Source organism: Jaculus jaculus, chromosome 8, assembly GCF_020740685.1.
Source record: "Jaculus jaculus isolate mJacJac1 chromosome 8, mJacJac1.mat.Y.cur, whole genome shotgun sequence".
In the NCBI taxonomy this organism is placed as follows: Eukaryota; Metazoa; Chordata; class Mammalia; order Rodentia; family Dipodidae; genus Jaculus; species Jaculus jaculus.
This window is the reverse complement of record NC_059109.1, coordinates 110,907,259-110,924,227: the sequence shown is the minus strand read 5'-3', so window position 1 is coordinate 110,924,227 and position 16,969 is coordinate 110,907,259. Positions and strand designations below refer to the sequence as shown.

Here is a 16,969-nt window from a genome sequence, read left to right as displayed (position 1 = left end):
AAAGAAGAGAGAGAGAAAGAGAAACAGAAAATATGGTGTGCCAGTGCCTCTAGCCACTATAAACAAACTTTGGGTGAATGTGCCACTTTGTGCATCTGGCTTTATGTGGGTGATGGGCCCTCTACCTTACTTTTTGAGACCAGGTCTCACTGAACCTAGAGCTCACAGATTTGGCTAGACAAGCCAGCCAGGAAGCCCTGAGGGACCTCCTGACTCTGCTTTCCCAGCTCTGGGATTACAGGAAGTGCCACCATGCCTGGCATTTTACATGGGTGCCAGGGACCCAATCTCAAGTCCACATACGTGCATGACATGGGCTTTGCCTCTGAGCACCTCCCCAGCTCCATCAAGATATTTCTGTAAGTCTATTTCTTTGGAGATGAGTTGATGCCTAAAACTTGATTCAAGGGCTGGAGAGATGGCTTAGCTGTTAAAGCGCTTATTTACAAAGCCTGATGGCTTGGGTTTGAGTCTCTAGTACCCATGTAAGATCAGCTGCCCAAAGTGGTGCATGCATCTGGAGCTCTGGCATGCCCATTCCCTTTCTCTCTCTCTGTCTTTCTTCCTGCTTGCAAATAAATAAATAAAATAATTTGTAAAAAAAAAAAAAAAAAAGGAAGTTAAGTGAGATCTATGCTTTCTAATACCTACATCTACAATAGTAACATATATGACTATCAAAATCTAAATTAATCAGTAATTAAAGAGCTGGTTGTGGTGGCACATACCTTTAATTCCAACACTAGGGAGGCAGAGGTAGGAGGACTGCTGTAACTTCAAGGCCAGCCTAAGATTATAGAGTAAATCCCAGGTCAGCCTGGTCTGCAGTGTGACCCTACCTTGAAAAATAGTTTTACATATATTTCAGTTTGGTTCCTGGGGCCCACTAGCCTCATTTCAAGAGCTTGGTAGCCATTGGTGGCTGGAAGCTACTGCACTGGACAATGCAGACGCAAAACATTGCTGTCAACACAGGGTTCCATTGGACAGCACTGACCCCCCCCCCCAAACCAGCTTGGTCAGAAATCAATAACTGGTAAGTGAGGTGATGGTATGTGGGGATCATTAGCTCAGTCTCTCTACTTTTGTATATGTTTAGAACTTAAAATTTTTTTTTATTTATTCATTTGAGAGAGAGACAGAGAGAGAAAATGGGCAGGCCAGGGTCTCTAGCCACTGCAAACAATCTCCAGATGCATGCACCACCTTGTGCATCTGGCTTACATGGGTCCTGGGGACTCAAACCTGGGTTCTTAGGCTTCTCAGGCAAGTGCCTTAACCATTAAGCAATCTCTCCAGCCCTATGTTTAGAATTTTATGAAATAAAAGTTTTCATTAAAACAGCAGACATACCAGGCGTGGTGGCACACGCCTTTAATCCCTGCACTCGGGAGGCAGAGGTAGGAGGATTGCCATGAGTTCAAGGCCACCCTGAGACTACATAGTGAATTCCAGGTCAGCCTGAGCTAGAGTGAGACCCTACCTCAAACAACCAAAACCAAAACAAAACAAAATCCAGTGGGCTGGAGAGATGGCTTAGTGGTTAAGTGCTTGCCTGTGAAGCCTAAGGACCCCGGTTCGAGGCTTGACTCCCTAGAACCCACGTTAGTCAGATGCACAAGGGGGCACACATGTCTGGAGTTTGTTTGCAGTGGCTGGAAGCCCTGGTGCGCCCATTCTCTCTTTCTCTCTATCTGCCTCTTTCTCTCTCCTTCTCTGTCACTCTCAAATAAATAAATAAAAATGAACAACAAAAAAAAAAAAAAAAAAAAAACAGTAGGCAATGGGACTGAGGATATAGCTCAGTTGGTAGAGAGCTTCCCTACCATGTCTGAGGTTGTGGATTCAATCCTTTGCACCCCATAAAGCCAGATGTAGTGTTGCATGCCTATAACCCCAGCACATGACAAGTGGAAACAGGAGGATTGGAAATTCAAGGTCATCCTCAGCTACAAATGGAGTTGTAGGCTAGTCTGGGCTACATAAAACCTTGTCTCAAAGAAAAGTAGACAAGTCTTGGGATGTAGCTCAGTGGTAGAGCCCTTGCTTAACATATGTGAGGCCCTGGGTTTGATCTCAGCACTGCATGAAACAAATAAAATAAAATAAATAAAAAGTAGGTAAGGGCTGGGGAGACAGCTTAACGGTTAAGGTGTATGCCTGTAAAGCCAAAAGATTATGGTTCGATTCTCCAGGACCCACGTAAGCCAGATGCACAAGGGGGAAACACAGATATGGAGCTCGTTTGCAGTGACCGGAGGCCCTGGTGCACCCATCCTCTCTCTCTCTGCCTCTTTCTCTTAAATAAATAAATAAATAAATAAACAATATTTTTTTTAAAAAAAAGTAGTTGAGGCTGGGCTGGAGAGATGGCTTAGCAGTTAAGGTGCTTGCCTGCAAAGCCAAAGGACCCAGGTTTGATTCCCCAGGACTCACGTTAGCCAGATGCACCCAGTGGCTCATGCATCTAGAGTTTATTTATAGTGGCTGGAGGCCCTGGCGTGGCCATATTCTCCCTCTCAATCTCTCTCTCCACCCCCCTCTCTCTAATAAATAAATAAATGCAGTAAAAATAAAAGAAGTGGGTGAGACAATACAGTATGGGTGAAAGCATCCCAGGCTGCAATTTCCCAAGTGTTGCAAGTTGCAGCCTGTGATCTGGAGGTCAGCCCCATGAAACTGGGGGTCACAAGGCCCCAAGCTGGAGCTGAAGGCTTAAACCACAAGGGGCTTTACAGTCACCTGGATTGTCTTGCACACTGAAGTAAAGTCCTTGCCACAGCATCCCTGCCACCCAGCCATTTGCTCCGTACCTTCTGCTTCTAGGCCGCTCATGCCCTTGGACTAGCCTGATTGACAGGGCATTTTTGACTTTATTCAAAAGACTCCACCTCCCTTTAAGCTGGGTCTCTCACTCCTTCCTTGATAGGACCCAGGGGGTGAGCATTGCGTAGTTGGGACTCTTCCCTTCTGTCTCCTCCGGTTACTAACCAAGTAGGATAGGCGGTACCTGGCCCATTACAAGAGCAACCGTCAACGTTTTCTGAGCAAATACTATGTGACAAGCCTTGCACATTTTGATGACCCCAAGACATCTTTGGAAGGACCCTGAGGTGGAGAGCAGCACCATCCACATTTCACAGATAGGTGGGAGCTTGGGCTGGTTAGACTGTTTTGCCCAGGGTCCCCCAGCTAAGAAGTCACAGCATCCGGAGCTTCCTAGGACCCGGGGCTCTCAGCTCCCTGGCTTTCTTGTCACAAACCTTGGAAAACTCAGTGAGGATTCTCGGGCCTCCCCCCAAAGCACTTTTCCCGAAGGGGACAGGAACCACACGCAGCGAAGTGACTTGCCAGGATGCTAATCTCAAAGGTTTGCTTGACTTCACACATTTTATTAAGCACTTCTGCAAAGAGAGAATTTTACCTCGTCCTGAGGCAGCCACACCTGTTGCCTCAGGAAGGGTAGCCTGGCTTTCGTCCACTGACTACTGGAGGCTGAGGCTGGAGGACAGCCGCACACTGCCTTAGCTCCACTATGGTTGCCATAGCACCTAAGCCCACAGGTACCAACAGTAATAGAAGGATAGGGCCTCGACTCCCTGTGGTCTGCAGGAAACCAGCCAGATGAGCAGACAATGATAAAAAGAATGTGATCACAGGCTGGAGAGCTGGCTAAGCAGTTAAAGGCACTTGCTTACAAACCCTGATGGTCTGGGTTTGATTCCCCAGTACCCATGTAAAGCCAGATGTACAATGTGGCACATGCATCTGGAATTCATTTGCAGTGGCAAGAGGCCCTGGTGTGCCCTTTCTCTCCTTATTCTGTTTGCAAATAAATAAATACTATTTTTTTTATAAAAGAATGTAGGGGCTGGAGAGATGGCTCAGTGACTAAAGGTGCTTGTTTGCAAAGACTGACAGACAACTCAGGTTCAGTTGCCAAGTGCCCACATAAAGCCGGTTGCACAAAGTGGTGCATGTGTCTGGAGTTCATCTGCAGTGACAGGAAGCCCTGGCACACTCATGCTCACTTTCTCTCTGTCCCTGTGTGTGTGTCTCTCTCTCAAATAAATAAATAAAATATTTTTAAAAGGTTTTATTTTTATTTATTTATTTATGAGAGAGAGAGAGAGATAATGGGTGTGCCAGGGCCTCTAGCCACTGCAAATGGACTCCAGATGCATGTGCCACCATGTGTATCTGGCTTACAAGGGACCTGGAGAATTGAACCGGGGTCCTTAGGCTTCACAGGCATGCGCCTTAACTGTTAAGACATCTCTCCAGCCCAGTAAAATATTTTTTTAAGAAGTAAAGGCAGATGCAAAAAGTGGTGCATGCATGAAGCGTTCATTTGTATTGGCCTCACTCTCTTTCTGTGTGCCCCTTTCTCTCTTTTTGGCAAACAAATAAAAAACAAATAAATAAAAATATTTTAGGAGTTGGAGAGATGGCTCAGCATTTAAGTCACTTGTCTGCAAAGCCTAAGAACCCAGGTTCGATTCCTCAGTACCCATGTAAAGCCAGATGCACAAGGTGGTGCACGCATCTGAAGTTCATGTGCAGTACCTAAAGGCCCTGGTGTGCCCATCCTCTCTTTCTTTCATTCGCTTTGTCTGCCTCTCTCTCATAAACAAACAATAAATAAAATATGTTTTAAAACAGATTGTCATTAGGACTATGCTGGGGTGGAGAGGAATAAGGAATGGGGTGGTGGGGGGCAGTGTCTAGGAGGAAGAGACTTGAATGTAACAGTGACTATGTTATATTAAAATGTAAGATTTTAGCTGGGCGTGGTGGTGCACGCCTTGAGTCCCGGCACTCAGGAGGCAAAGGTAGGAGGATCACCGTGAGTTCAGGGCCACCCTGACACTACATAGTTAATTTCAGATCAGCCTGGACTGGAGTGAAACCCTACCTCGAAAAATAAAAACATAATAATAATAATAAAAAGATTTTAGGGCTGGAAAGCAAAGGACCCAGATTCGACTCCTCAGTACCCATGTAAAGCCAATGCCCAAGGGGCCCACGTGTCTGGAGTTCGTTTGCAGTGGCTGGAGGTCCTGGTGCACCCATTCTTTTTCTTTCTATCTCCCCCCCCAACAAATAAAGTATTTTTTAAATTAAGATTTTAGATATTATCTATTGTCTTTCTTCTTTGTCACAAAATAATACCTGACTGGTTATTCTGCAAGAATACATTTAAGGGCTGGAGAGATGGTTTAGCGGTTAAACACTTGCCTGTGAAGCCTAAGGACCCCGGTTCGAGGCTCGACTCCCCAAGACCCACGTTAGCCAGATGCACAAGGGGGCGCATACGTCTCGAATTCGTTTGCAGTGGCTGGAGGCCCTGGCGCGCCCATTCTCTCTCCCTCTCTCTATCTGCCTCTTTCTCTGTCTGTCGCTCTCAAATAAAAAATAAATAAAAATATTAAGAAAAAAAAGAATACATTTAAGCTGCAGAAGGTAGGCTAGCCTACTGCTTACACATGGCTTGGGAGTCTGACCCATCACATTCAACCCTGGCTTTGCTACCTACTAACTTCAAGGCCATTCCTCCATGTGCCTCAATTTCCACATCTGTAAAGTGAAGGCTATAATGCTAGCTAACACTAAGCTCCACCATGTGCTAAATACTGTGTGTTCTCTCAATAAGCCAGCACAATGGCTGCTCACACAGGGACCATGATCCTTATCAGAGATGGGCACACTAAGGCCCGGAGGGTTTCAATGACTTGTTGAAGACTACAAAGCTTCTAAGTGGTAAAGACAGGGTTTTGTCTTGATGGCCTTTATTTTTAATGCATTTTATTTTGTTTATTTAGTTATTATTAGTATTTATTTATTTTGGTTTTGTGAGGTAGGGTCTCGCTCTAGTCCAGGCTGACCTGGAATTCATTATGTAGTCTCAGGGTGGCCTCAAACTCACAGCACTCCTACCTCTGCCTGGGAGCTGGGATTTCACAGGGTGCCACCATGCCTGGCTTCTATGGTCTTTGTTCTTCACCACTGTCCTCCATATCTGCAGGACATCATGAAGGCAGTGACTTAATCTGAGTCTTCATTAATGATCACTACAATTTTCTTTTTTTAAAAAATTTTTACTTATTTACTTGAGATAGAGAAAGAGACAGATAGAGAGAATGGGCGCGCCAGGGCCTCCAGCCACTGCAAACGAACTCCAGACATGTGCACCACCTTATGCATCTGGCTTACGTGGGTACTGAGGAACCGAACCTGTGTCCTTTGGCTTCACAGGCAGGTGCCTTAACTGCTAAGCCATCTCTCCAGCCTGATAACTACAATTTTCAATAACATCTGACTTTTAAAACACAAGTGAGTGGCTGGGGAGATGGCTCAATATTTAAAGACTTAGCTGGGTATGGTGGTGCATGCTTTTAATCCCAGCACTTGGGAGGCAGAAGTAAGAGGATCACTATGAGTTCCAGGCCAGCCTGAGACTACATAGTGAATTCCAGGTCAGCCTGGGCTACAGCAAGACACTACCTCAAAAAAAAAAAAAAGTTAAAGCCTTGCTTGCAGAGCCTTTCAGCCTGAGTTCAATTCCCCAACTACCCATGTAAAGCTAGACAGGGGTTTGTTTGCAGCCCCAAGAGACCCTGGTATATTCACACACATACACATATATGCAAATAAGTAAATAAAAATTAAGAAAAAAAAACAGGCCAGGTGTGGTGGCATATGCCTTTGAGCCCAGCAGTCGAAGGCAAAAGTAGGAGGATTGCTGAGGCCAGACTGGGTCTACAGAGTGTCAGGTCAGCCTGGGATAGAGTGAGACCCTACCTCCAAAGAAAGAAAACCCACAAATGAATGTATACATGTCTTTCCCAGTGGACTAAAAATCAGAGGGGGCTGGAGAGATGGCTTAGTGGTTAAGGCACTTGCCTGCAAAGCCTCCAGGACCCATGTTTGACTCTCCCGATCCCATGTAACCCAGATGTACAAAGGCAAGGCAAACGCAAGGTCGCACATGCCCACTAGGTGGCGCAGGTGTTTGGAGTTCAGTTACAGTGGCTGAGGCCCTGGTGTGCCAATTCTCTCTCTGTGTGTGCATGTGCGTGTCTGTCTGTCTCTCTCTCCAAAATAAATTAGAAGTAAACTCTTCCAGCAATACAAGAAATATCTAGGGCCAAAGAGGTGGTGCAGTGGCTAAAATTGCTTATTTCAAAGCCTGATGGCCTGGGATTCAGTTCCCTAGTATCCATGTAAAGCCAGATGCACAAAGTGGCGCATGCATCTGGAGTGCAATTGCAGCAGCAGGAGGCCCTGGCATCATGCCCACTCTCTCTCTCATAAATAAATAATAAATACATAATATATAAATAAATAATAAAATAAATATCTAATTATGTTCTGGGGTGTAGCTGAGCTGGTAGGATATTTGCCTAAGCACGCACAAAGCCCTGGGTTAGACCTACAGCCCAGTATAAATGGGGCATGGTGGCAACATCTGTAATCTAGCACCTGGGAAGTGGAGGCAGGAAGGTCAGAGCGTCCAGGTTATCCTCAGCCACAAAGCAAATTCAAGGCCAGCTTGGCATACATAAGGCCCTGTCTCATTATAATTTTCTTTTTTTTTCTTTTTTGGTTTTCCGAGGTAGGGTCTCACTCTAGCCCAGGCTGACCTGGAATTCACTATGGAGTCTCAGGGTGGCCTCGAACTCATGGCGATCCTCCTACCTCTGCCTCCCGAGTGCTGGGATTAAAGGCATGCGCCACCACGCCCAGCTTTACAATTTTCTTTTAATTATTAAGTGGAAATCTCCCTTAAATACCCCTCCACCCAAAGGCATAATTAAGCATGGGGTTGGAGTGAGGTGTCTTTCTTGAAGCCTTTTCTGTACCGTCCGAGGTCTCTCACAAGACTGCATAACTCCTCCCCATACAAAACTGCCAAGCAATGTCCACTTAAGAATGTCAAGACAACGGCTTCTGCCTAGCTGAGGAGGTGAAAGATGGAATCGGAGGGGCAGAGGTTGGTGTGTATTGGGTTTGTTTCAGGAAAGCTTCTGGGAAGAGGTGGCATTGAAGCCTTGAAGGGTGTGCAGAATCTCCCCGGGGGGGAGAGTGAGAATGGATGCGGCTAGAGGAGGCATGCCCCCAGCCTCCCAGCGTGGCTGGCTTGCTTCTTAGAGCTGGGAGCAGTGAGGAGACAAAAGGGTGAGAGGCTTTGATATATGCAGGGGCAGAGGAGTACCAGATGCCCTGGGAGCCCAGAACCATCACAGTATGGGCAGGACTGGAGGGCTTGGGGGGCGAGGAGAGAATGCTGGAAGTGGAAGGACCACAATGGAAGCTGATAGGATTCCCAAGGGAGAAATTTGGACGCCGTCACAAAGGCAGAGTGGTGAGTGAAGGAGCCAGAGTAGATCCCAGATTGCTTCCCACTCTCCCCAAGGACCTTTGCCCCAGCTGCCGGGGGTTCAAAGCCATTTCCTTGCAGCCCTCCCTCCCCGGACTCCCTCAGGGCTTCTCCTGTGTGGTCTTTATAGATCAAACAGAGGACAGGGCCCAACTGCCGCCTCTGTGTCTCTTAGGAGCCGTTCTGATGGCTCATGGCAGCTGGATGGCAGGGAGAGGAAGGTGGGTGAGGCATCCTGGGGAGGGTCTCCCAGGAGGTGGGTGGGGAGGCCTGAAGGGAACAGCCCTGCAAGGTCAGCCCAGGGAAGTACAGAATGTGGTAGAGGGTCAGTAGCCAAGTCCAAGGGGTTGTTATAAACATGTTTCAGCTGTTGGCCTGATTATTCAAAATTCTAGACACATACCCAACATAAGAGCAGCTGATATCTGGGTAGAAAGAATGGTGAGTGGACAGTCTAGAAACCACTATGGAGAGCCCAGCATGGTCGTTCACACCTTTAATCCCAGCACCTGGAAGGCCAGCCTGAGTGCAGAGTAAGTTCCAGCTCAGCCAAGGCTAGAGTGAAACACTGTCTCAAAAAAAATTAATAAAACAAAAATAAAAATAATGAAAATAAAGATAAAACCACATCACTATGGGATCCCAACTCATGACTCATTTTATGTATAATAATGAAAACAGCAAAGGCTAAACTTACTGTTGAGCACTTCTGTGTTCTGGCCTCCATGCTAAACACTATACAAACATGATTTAACTTGCTATATCCCAAGGCAAATGAGATAGGTTCTGCTGTTAGAATGTCCATTTGGTAGTTGAGAAAATTAAGGCACAGACAACTTATGCCCTTTGCCCAGAGTTACAGGAAGAGGCAAGTGCAGCATGTGTCTGATTCACTATCTGGTCTCATGCAGAAAGACAGAGATCCTACCAGCTCAGCCTGAAGCAGAGCCGGCCCCGGCTGCTACTCAGACCCAGCCATGCATTCCCAGACTCCTCTTGGGTCTCCAGGCTCACCCTGTCCTCCCCTCCAGTCTGTTCTGCAGCTAGCGGCCAGAGTAGACATTGCAAACTGAAGCCAAGGTCCTGTCCCTCCTCTGGGAAGATTCTCCGGGTTCCCTTTTCACAGCCTGCAGACCCTGCCTGTCCGTCCTCCATTATCCCCAACACCTCCCCTCACTCTGCGGCTGCTACCTGGAAGCTCCCTTTGCTTTTCTGTTTCCCTTTCCCCGTGGCCCCTCCCCCAGACCCCCTACCTGCCTCCCACTCACTGTGCTCGGCCCTCCTCCAACATGCCGCCTCCCTAGTGAGGCTACCCTCATCAGCTCACCTCGGCAGTCCGCTGTCCTGCCTTGCCTTTTCCCAAAGTGAGTACTATCGCCTGACCCATTACAGTTCATAGTATATGCATATAAAATGCACATTTTGGGGTTTTTTTTTTCCACCTCCTCCAAATTTGAGCTCCAGGAGGCAAAGACTTTGCCTAGCTCAGCTTGCTATCCTCAGCACTTGGAACAGCGCCAGGTATACAACAGGTGCTCCATAAATATCTGCTGGATGAATGAATGCAGATTAAATGCATGGCTGTCATGTCACTATGTCTCACAGGCCTCCCCCTCTCTGGCCACTGTTCAGGGAACAAACTTTTGCTCCTTAAGGAACAAAACACAGGCAGATGGTGCTAACTATTGCCACCCATGTTTGAACACTTAATGACATGACCAGCCCTTTGCTAAACCCTTGGTACACATTACCTCACTAAACCCAAAACAACATAAGAAGCAGGTGGGTGCTGTTATGGTGTCTAATTTAGAAGAGATGAGCAATTACATGGCTTGTCAAAGTCATAGAGAAGAAGTCGTGGGGTAGGGTGGGGAGATAGCTTGGTCAGTGAAGAGATTGCTTTCCAAGCTTAAGGACCCGAGTTCAAGCCCCAGGACCCATGTAAAAATGCTGGGCATGGTAGTATGCGACTGTAATTCTAGTGCTGGGGAGGCAGAGACAGAAGAATCCCTGGAGCTGGCTGGCCAGCCAGTGTGGCATAACTGATGAGCTCCAAGCCAATGACAGGCACTGTTTGAAAGGGGGTGGGCAGTGTTCCTGAGGGTGACACCAGCTTCTTGTGTTATCTGGGGGTCTAGTGAGATAATGTGTGCCAAGGGCTAGCAAAGGCTGTCCTCTGGCCTCCCCACGCACACGCACACATGTGTACATGCATCTGCACACACTTGAATATGTATGTACACACACGTAATTTAAAAGAAAAAAAAAAAAAAAGTAGCCAGGGCAGGATTTGAATGGAGAATCTGAACCCTGAGCCCACGCCCTTCACCATCATGCCAAGGATCTAGCTTCACAATAGGGAGTCGAGCGCCAACTCATTTTAGAAACTCTCTGGAGTACAGGGCTTGCTGGAAGGCTTGGGGAGCAGTGCTGGACCTGGGGTGCCTTAGAGGAATCCACTGCTTACTCTCCACCTTGAGGTGCCCAGATTCTGACAGCCTGGGAGAAATCCCATGCCAGGCCATCTCACACTAATTGGCTTAGCAAACCATACTTATCTGGGCAAAGCTGGGGCCCATGAGTTTAAGATTATGGAGAACAGGATTCATGGCTTACTGCTCTGCTGCCCACAGGGTCAGAAGAGACAGGGTTAGGACTTTAATTGGCTTAACAGCCCTTGGTGGCTTAACAGCTCAGAAGGCTAATGGAAGAGGGAAGGGTGAAGACAGGATGGTGTCCAGCCCACAGCCAGATTTACGCCCCACCAAAGGCTCTGTCTGCTCTCTCCAGGGACTCAATCTGTCACTGCCTTGAGCCATTGCTCTCTGGGATCCCCCGAGACAGCAAGTGTGTCATGCCAGGGGTGGTGCTAGGTTTGGGAACTGGACAAAGTTGGGTAGACACCTCGCCTCTCTCCATTTACTCAGCAGGTGACCTTAGCCAAGTTTTTTGACTTTTCTGAGCCTCAATTCCTTGTCTGATGAGGGAAGATTTCAACACAAGATGTCCAGAACACCTCACATGGCCCTGGGACATAGCAGGTATGCATTGTCTGTAAACTTCTTTTTTTTGTTTTTTGCTTTTTCAAGGTAGGGTCTCACTCTGGCCCAGGCTGACCTGGAACTCACTATGTAGTCTCAGGGTGGCAGGGTGGCCTCGAACCCACGGTGATCCTCCTATCTCTGTCTCTTGAGTGCTGGGATTAAAAGCGTGCACCACCACGCCCGGCGAACTCCTTCATTTTTATGTTTCAAGTAATAACATCTGCATGAAAGCATGCTACCAGTTGTGAAGAGCTTGCCCGAGGTTGTAAGGAAGACAGGTCCGCAAGTGTTTCCTTTGGTTGATGCTATTTTTAAAAATTTTAATTAGTAGTTGAAAATTGGGATAGTTCACACCAAAACCCCCCAATTTTCCATTTCTCTTGAGAAATCAACACTTAGCAATCCAGGCTCCATGATTTCTCATGACCCTGTCAGGGGATCTGAAAGGTGGCTTCCTCTTGCCTGGGACACTAGGTAGGATATGACGGATCCCTGTAACAACCCCTTGTCTGACTCACGAGATACCTTATGTCTCTCTGTCCTGCCTGGCCCAGAAAAGCATTGAACAAACCTGAAGAGTTGGAAGCTATCTTTTTGATTGAGATTACTTAATTCAGAATTGAGGTATGGGATCAGGAGCCAACTGACAGCCTCCGCTCAGGCATGATTGACCCCAGAGGGCTCAGGTGCGCACCTCCTTCCTTGTTACTCCAGGCCTTGCTGCTCAGAACATCTGCTGCGATGTTTCACGTGGTAAGCCAACATGTTGTGCCAACATTGCTTGATTTCTAGAAATGCCAGCCCTGATGGCTTCTCTATACCTCCCTTGGATTGTTCCTGGGTTAGCGAGACCCTTAACTGTTATTTTAGAATCCAAAGCTCATGGGATAAGGGCCCAGAGAATTTAGCTGACAACAGACCCAGAGTTAGAACTCTTGCCTGCTTAATGTGTAGTTTTCATTTCCAGTGGCCATTTCTACAAAACCCCTAATTGATCGCAGGATCTGAATTCAGAGAGAACAGTCAGCTGCCTGTAATTGCTTTCCGGTTCTCTGCAGACCCCAGTCTCCCTTCTCTCTTTAAGTGATCTCTATATTATGCAGGGAAAGAAATGCCCAGCAGGTCATTGGCTAATTTCAGAATTTTGCTGGAGTGCAAGCTTGTTAGGAGGCAGAGGGGCAGTGCTGCAACCCAGACACAGAAGGGGTATTGAGGGAGGACCTCCAAATCAATCCACATGACCTGAAGCCGTTATGAGCAGTGGTAGCTGGATGCCCTTGCCCAGCATTATATTTAGGCCATTGTGGAATACCACCCCTTAGAGCTGCTATGTCTTATTGTCTCATTTCACACACAGAGAAACTGAGGCCCAGATATGAAAGAAGCCTGACCCAAGGTCATTTCCAAACTAAGATGAAGATTTCCTGAAAGTATTCCCCTTCAGCATCCAGCACTTTCCCACAAAACAGTTTCCTCATCCTTACCCACACAGTTCTGCCGCCTCCCCCTCTTTTCACATTCTTATCTCTGTGCCACAGAAGCCTGACTTCCTATCATCCTGAAATCTTGGAATCGCAGACTCATAATTCTTCAAGCTTTGGGGGCCTCAGTGACAGAGTTGCAAGGTGGATAAATTAAGCTCAGGTTTTGAAGGCTGAGCATCTTGAGTCTCAGCACTTCCAGTTGTTTTCTGGTTGACCTTGGACAAGGGTGCCTCCCTCTCTGAGCCTCCATTCCCTCATCTGTCAAGTAAAAATTATAATACTAACCACATGACAGGATTATTAGGAAGGACATAGAAGAAGCTGGTAGGAAAAGAAAAGAAAAGCAACCAGGAGGCTTGGCCCAAAGTGAGTGCTTAATAAAATAATTGTAAGAGAACTGTAAATTAGGGCTGTCATGCCTAAGTGAATGTTTAAGAGAAATGCAATCAAAGGGAACTGTGGAAAAACTTAGAAACACATATACCCTCTCCAAAACTGTTACAGGCTTGATACTGCCAGACTCAACTTTTTTTTTTCCAAGAGAAGCTAGGACTTTAGTTTTTAAAAATATTATACAACCAACACAAACCACTTCCGCAGACCAGATTCCACCCTATGCCCATTAGACTGTTATCCTTGCCAAATTGTCTCATGCCAACTCTCACTTACCAAGTGCAGGATGGTGGAAATAGTGGCAGGAGTGCTTTCTTATAAGAAACCATGGAGCTCAGTGGACCCTCAACCACTTCCAGCCACTCTCCCAAGATAACCTCCTGTGGTCCTTTTTATTTCTGTCCTCATCGAGGGAAGGTGTTTATGTTCAAGAGAGAAGAATCCTACTAACTCCGTGTAAACAGATTCTGAATGGGGAGGAGGGTAGCCAGTGAGTCGTGGGGCAGCTGGCCCACTTCGGGCTGAAGAGTAAAGGGGGGAATGAAGCTTTGACTACCCAGAATAGGAAGTTACCATTTCACAATCTAAAAATAACTTTCACCATCTGTCCACTCGGGCACAGAATGATAAACGCAGATTAGTTCCTGGATGTAGACATGAATATTTTTTTGTGTGTCAAGCTAATAATCATAATACCATTTTGTGTGGATAGTGCTCCACCTCCTCTCCCCCCGCCCCAAGGGCAGATAAAGTGGAATACGCACATCATCTTGGCAGGCATAGATAGGGAAGGCAAGGCAGCAAGAGAATCAGCACAGCAAGGGTGATACAGCAAGTGAGCAGCTTGGACAAACCCTGGGAGTCCTGTCTCCAACCCTCAGCCCAGAATGGCATCTTTTGAGTTAGGCAGCATTTCTTAATAAGAGTAAATACAATGGCAGCAATTGTCACCCCGTATATATCTAGCGTGACCTTGTCTATGCTTCCCATGCATACGTTATAAACACAGTAATCCACCGTATTCCCCCAAATAGGTTCTAGTCAGCAGGGTCCTCACACAGACCTTCTCTTACCTGGTCCTACCAACAGGTAAGAAAGAAAAATAAGTGTACCAGTGATCCAATAAGATGAAAAGAGCAGGGATCCTCCCGCACTTCACAGATGAAGAGATGGAGTTGGAGGGAGAAGGAGTTTTTCCTAAGGATCACGTAGTAAGTAAATTCATTTTGTCACTGCAGGGTAGAGCCCAAGCTACTAGAGTGGTTCTGATTCAAGAGAAGCTCAAGATTTAGAACTCCCCCCTCTCTCCAATTAACTCAGCCCGGCAGGCACCCTACGTGCTGGCAAAGGGGGAAGCCTGGAAGTGAGCAGCTTGAGCAAAGCCCCAGTTTTGCCTTCTGGTCTTAGGATGAAAGAGCAGCCAGTGACCATCTACTATCAGATTCGAGATTCCAAATCCCCTAGCTCTTTTTGGCGGGGGGAGATGAGGGGGGGACCTTAGGAAGTAGAAGTAGACAGAGAGTGAGAGCTGGACCCAGCCTACCCTTCCCCCCAATAGCTTACGAAGTTTAGGCGGGAGAGCCACTTGGCTGCCTGAAATTCTGCCTCTCCTTGGAGAGGGGAGTGTTGAGGATGGGCTTCCGTTTCCAACGGAGCTTCTTTGAGAGCTAGAAAGAACTTCCGAGATCTTCCCTAAGTCTAAACTTGGACCAAGAGGAGGGGTCAGAAACGAAGGGAGCCCTGTTCCAAGCCTTACACTTGTCCCCACGATCCCTGGATCCTTTCCACACATTCACCACCGCGGGTCTCCCTTGGCTCTTGCCCCATCAGTTTTCTCAACGGCCAGATCAAAGCAACGGCCCTGGGGTCCGACAGAGTTTTGGGGGTGGGTGGAGGGAGGACAAAGGTCAGGAGGAGCTGAATGGTAAGAAACCCGAGCCGCAGTTGGGTGGGTCGGAGCGAGGGTCAGGACAGGAAGGGGGTGCGCAACCTGTAAAGGTCAGAGCAGAGCTGGGGCGTCAACAGCTCCGTTGTCACCCCACTTTCCCTTCACTTGCTCTCTTCCTACCTCCAGACCTGGCCGAGCTGCAGGAGGTGAACGAGGGTCTGCAGCAGCCAGACGCAGAGGCGACAGCAGCGGCGGCGGTAGGAGGAGGAGGAGGAGGACGAGGAAGGCGCTGGGGGCCGGGGCCCCGGCTCGGGGCTGCCCGTCCCTCCTCCTCCTCCTTTGGTCCTGAAGGCGACGGCGCTGTCCTTGGTGCTGATGGCGGCTCCTCCGGCGCCGCTGTCCTTGGTGCTGACGACGGGTCCCGGGCTGGCCGGGGTCTCCGAGTAGTCGTAGACGAACCAGCGGAAGCTGAGCAGCTGCACGACCAGCGAGGGCAGCAGCACGAAGAGCAAGGTGAGGCCGAAGTAGGTGGGCTGACCCTGCAGGTAGTAGGAGGCCGCCAGCCACAGGTCGGTGGCGCCGTCGGAGAAGAAGACGAGCAGCGCGCACAGCACCCAGCAGCAGTCCCGCAGCTCGTAACGCGGCCCGGGGCTTGCCGCCGCGCCGAGCCCCGGAGGCCCGGGCACGGCCGCCGCCTCCCCGCGCGCGCCGTCGCCTCCCCGGGATGCTCCGACCGTCCCCTCCGGCCCCGGGCCGGCCGCGGCCGCCTCTCCATCCGACTTCGCGGCCATGTTGGCGGTGCAGGAGGCGGGGAGCGACTTCCGGGCGGCGGAGGGGGTGGGGTGCGGAGTGGGGAGGACCCTGCGCGGGCGGCTCCCTCCTCCTGACGCTCCTCTTCCTCCCGAGGCTCCTCTTCCTCCTCCTCCTCCTCCTCCTCGCCACTTCAATTATTCATTCTTCCCGGCGCCGGGCCGCCCCTCCCCCGCCCCGCCCCGCCCCGCCTGGGGCTGGGGCCGGATGGGGGCAGTCCCCCGGGAAGACAGAGCATCCCAGGTCACCCTCTCCTTCCTCTGAGGCATGGTGCCCAACCACATGCTTGCTGCCTCTCGCTTCCCCGCTGGACTCCACTTCCTATATATATTTTTTAATTGCCACCCCCCCCCTCCACCTCCGGCTCAAGCCTCTCCACTTCCTTGCATCTCCTGTGCTAACCTCTGGCGGCTTGGATCTTGCAAGAACGCAGGACAGCGGGAAGGTGCAGGTCTTGGCATGAAAGGGTAGGGGCTTGGCTGCTGGGGCACATCCCCAGAGCCCACCAGCAATCACGCCATCCCAACAGGCCACTTCCTAGTTTCGCGAGTGCTCACTTAAGGAGGTTTCATGCCCTTCTTTGATGGTGAGAGGTCTCTTTTCTCATTGTCTCGGTTGTCATGCTGAGCAAACTGCAGCTCTAAGATTCGCTGTCTCTTCCCACTCTCCTTTTCCCTCCTTCCAGGGACTGTTCATCTGGCCACAGCCCTAGTTAGGGAAGCCGGAGGGATGGGTGGAGGTGGTTCGCACCAAGAGGGGAGACTGGGGGGGGGACACCTGGGGGAGGAACTGACTAGTACACCCCCCCACCCCCGCCCTACACGTGTTCTAGGAAGTCTGAATCACAGATGGGCTGGGGGTGGCGGTAAGAAAAATGGAGCTGGAGAGTTGAATGGATAGGATTCTAAAGGGCCAGAGGTGGCAATGAGGCCACTGCTGCAGAATTTGAGCTGGAAGTTAAGTGGATTTA

General features: G+C 49.0%; 1 protein-coding gene across 1 annotated transcript in view; it reads right to left on the bottom strand.

The window, feature by feature from the left end:
- Xkr7 (XK related 7) overlaps positions 1–15,980 on the bottom strand; it is a 30,286-nt gene extending 14,306 nt beyond the window's left edge. The window contains exon 1 of the mRNA XM_045157388.1: positions 15,370–15,980. Within this exon, the coding sequence (XP_045013323.1) occupies positions 15,370–15,980 (611 nt within the window). The remainder of the gene's footprint in view (positions 1–15,369) is intronic.
- Between the last annotated feature and the right edge of the window lie 989 nt (positions 15,981–16,969).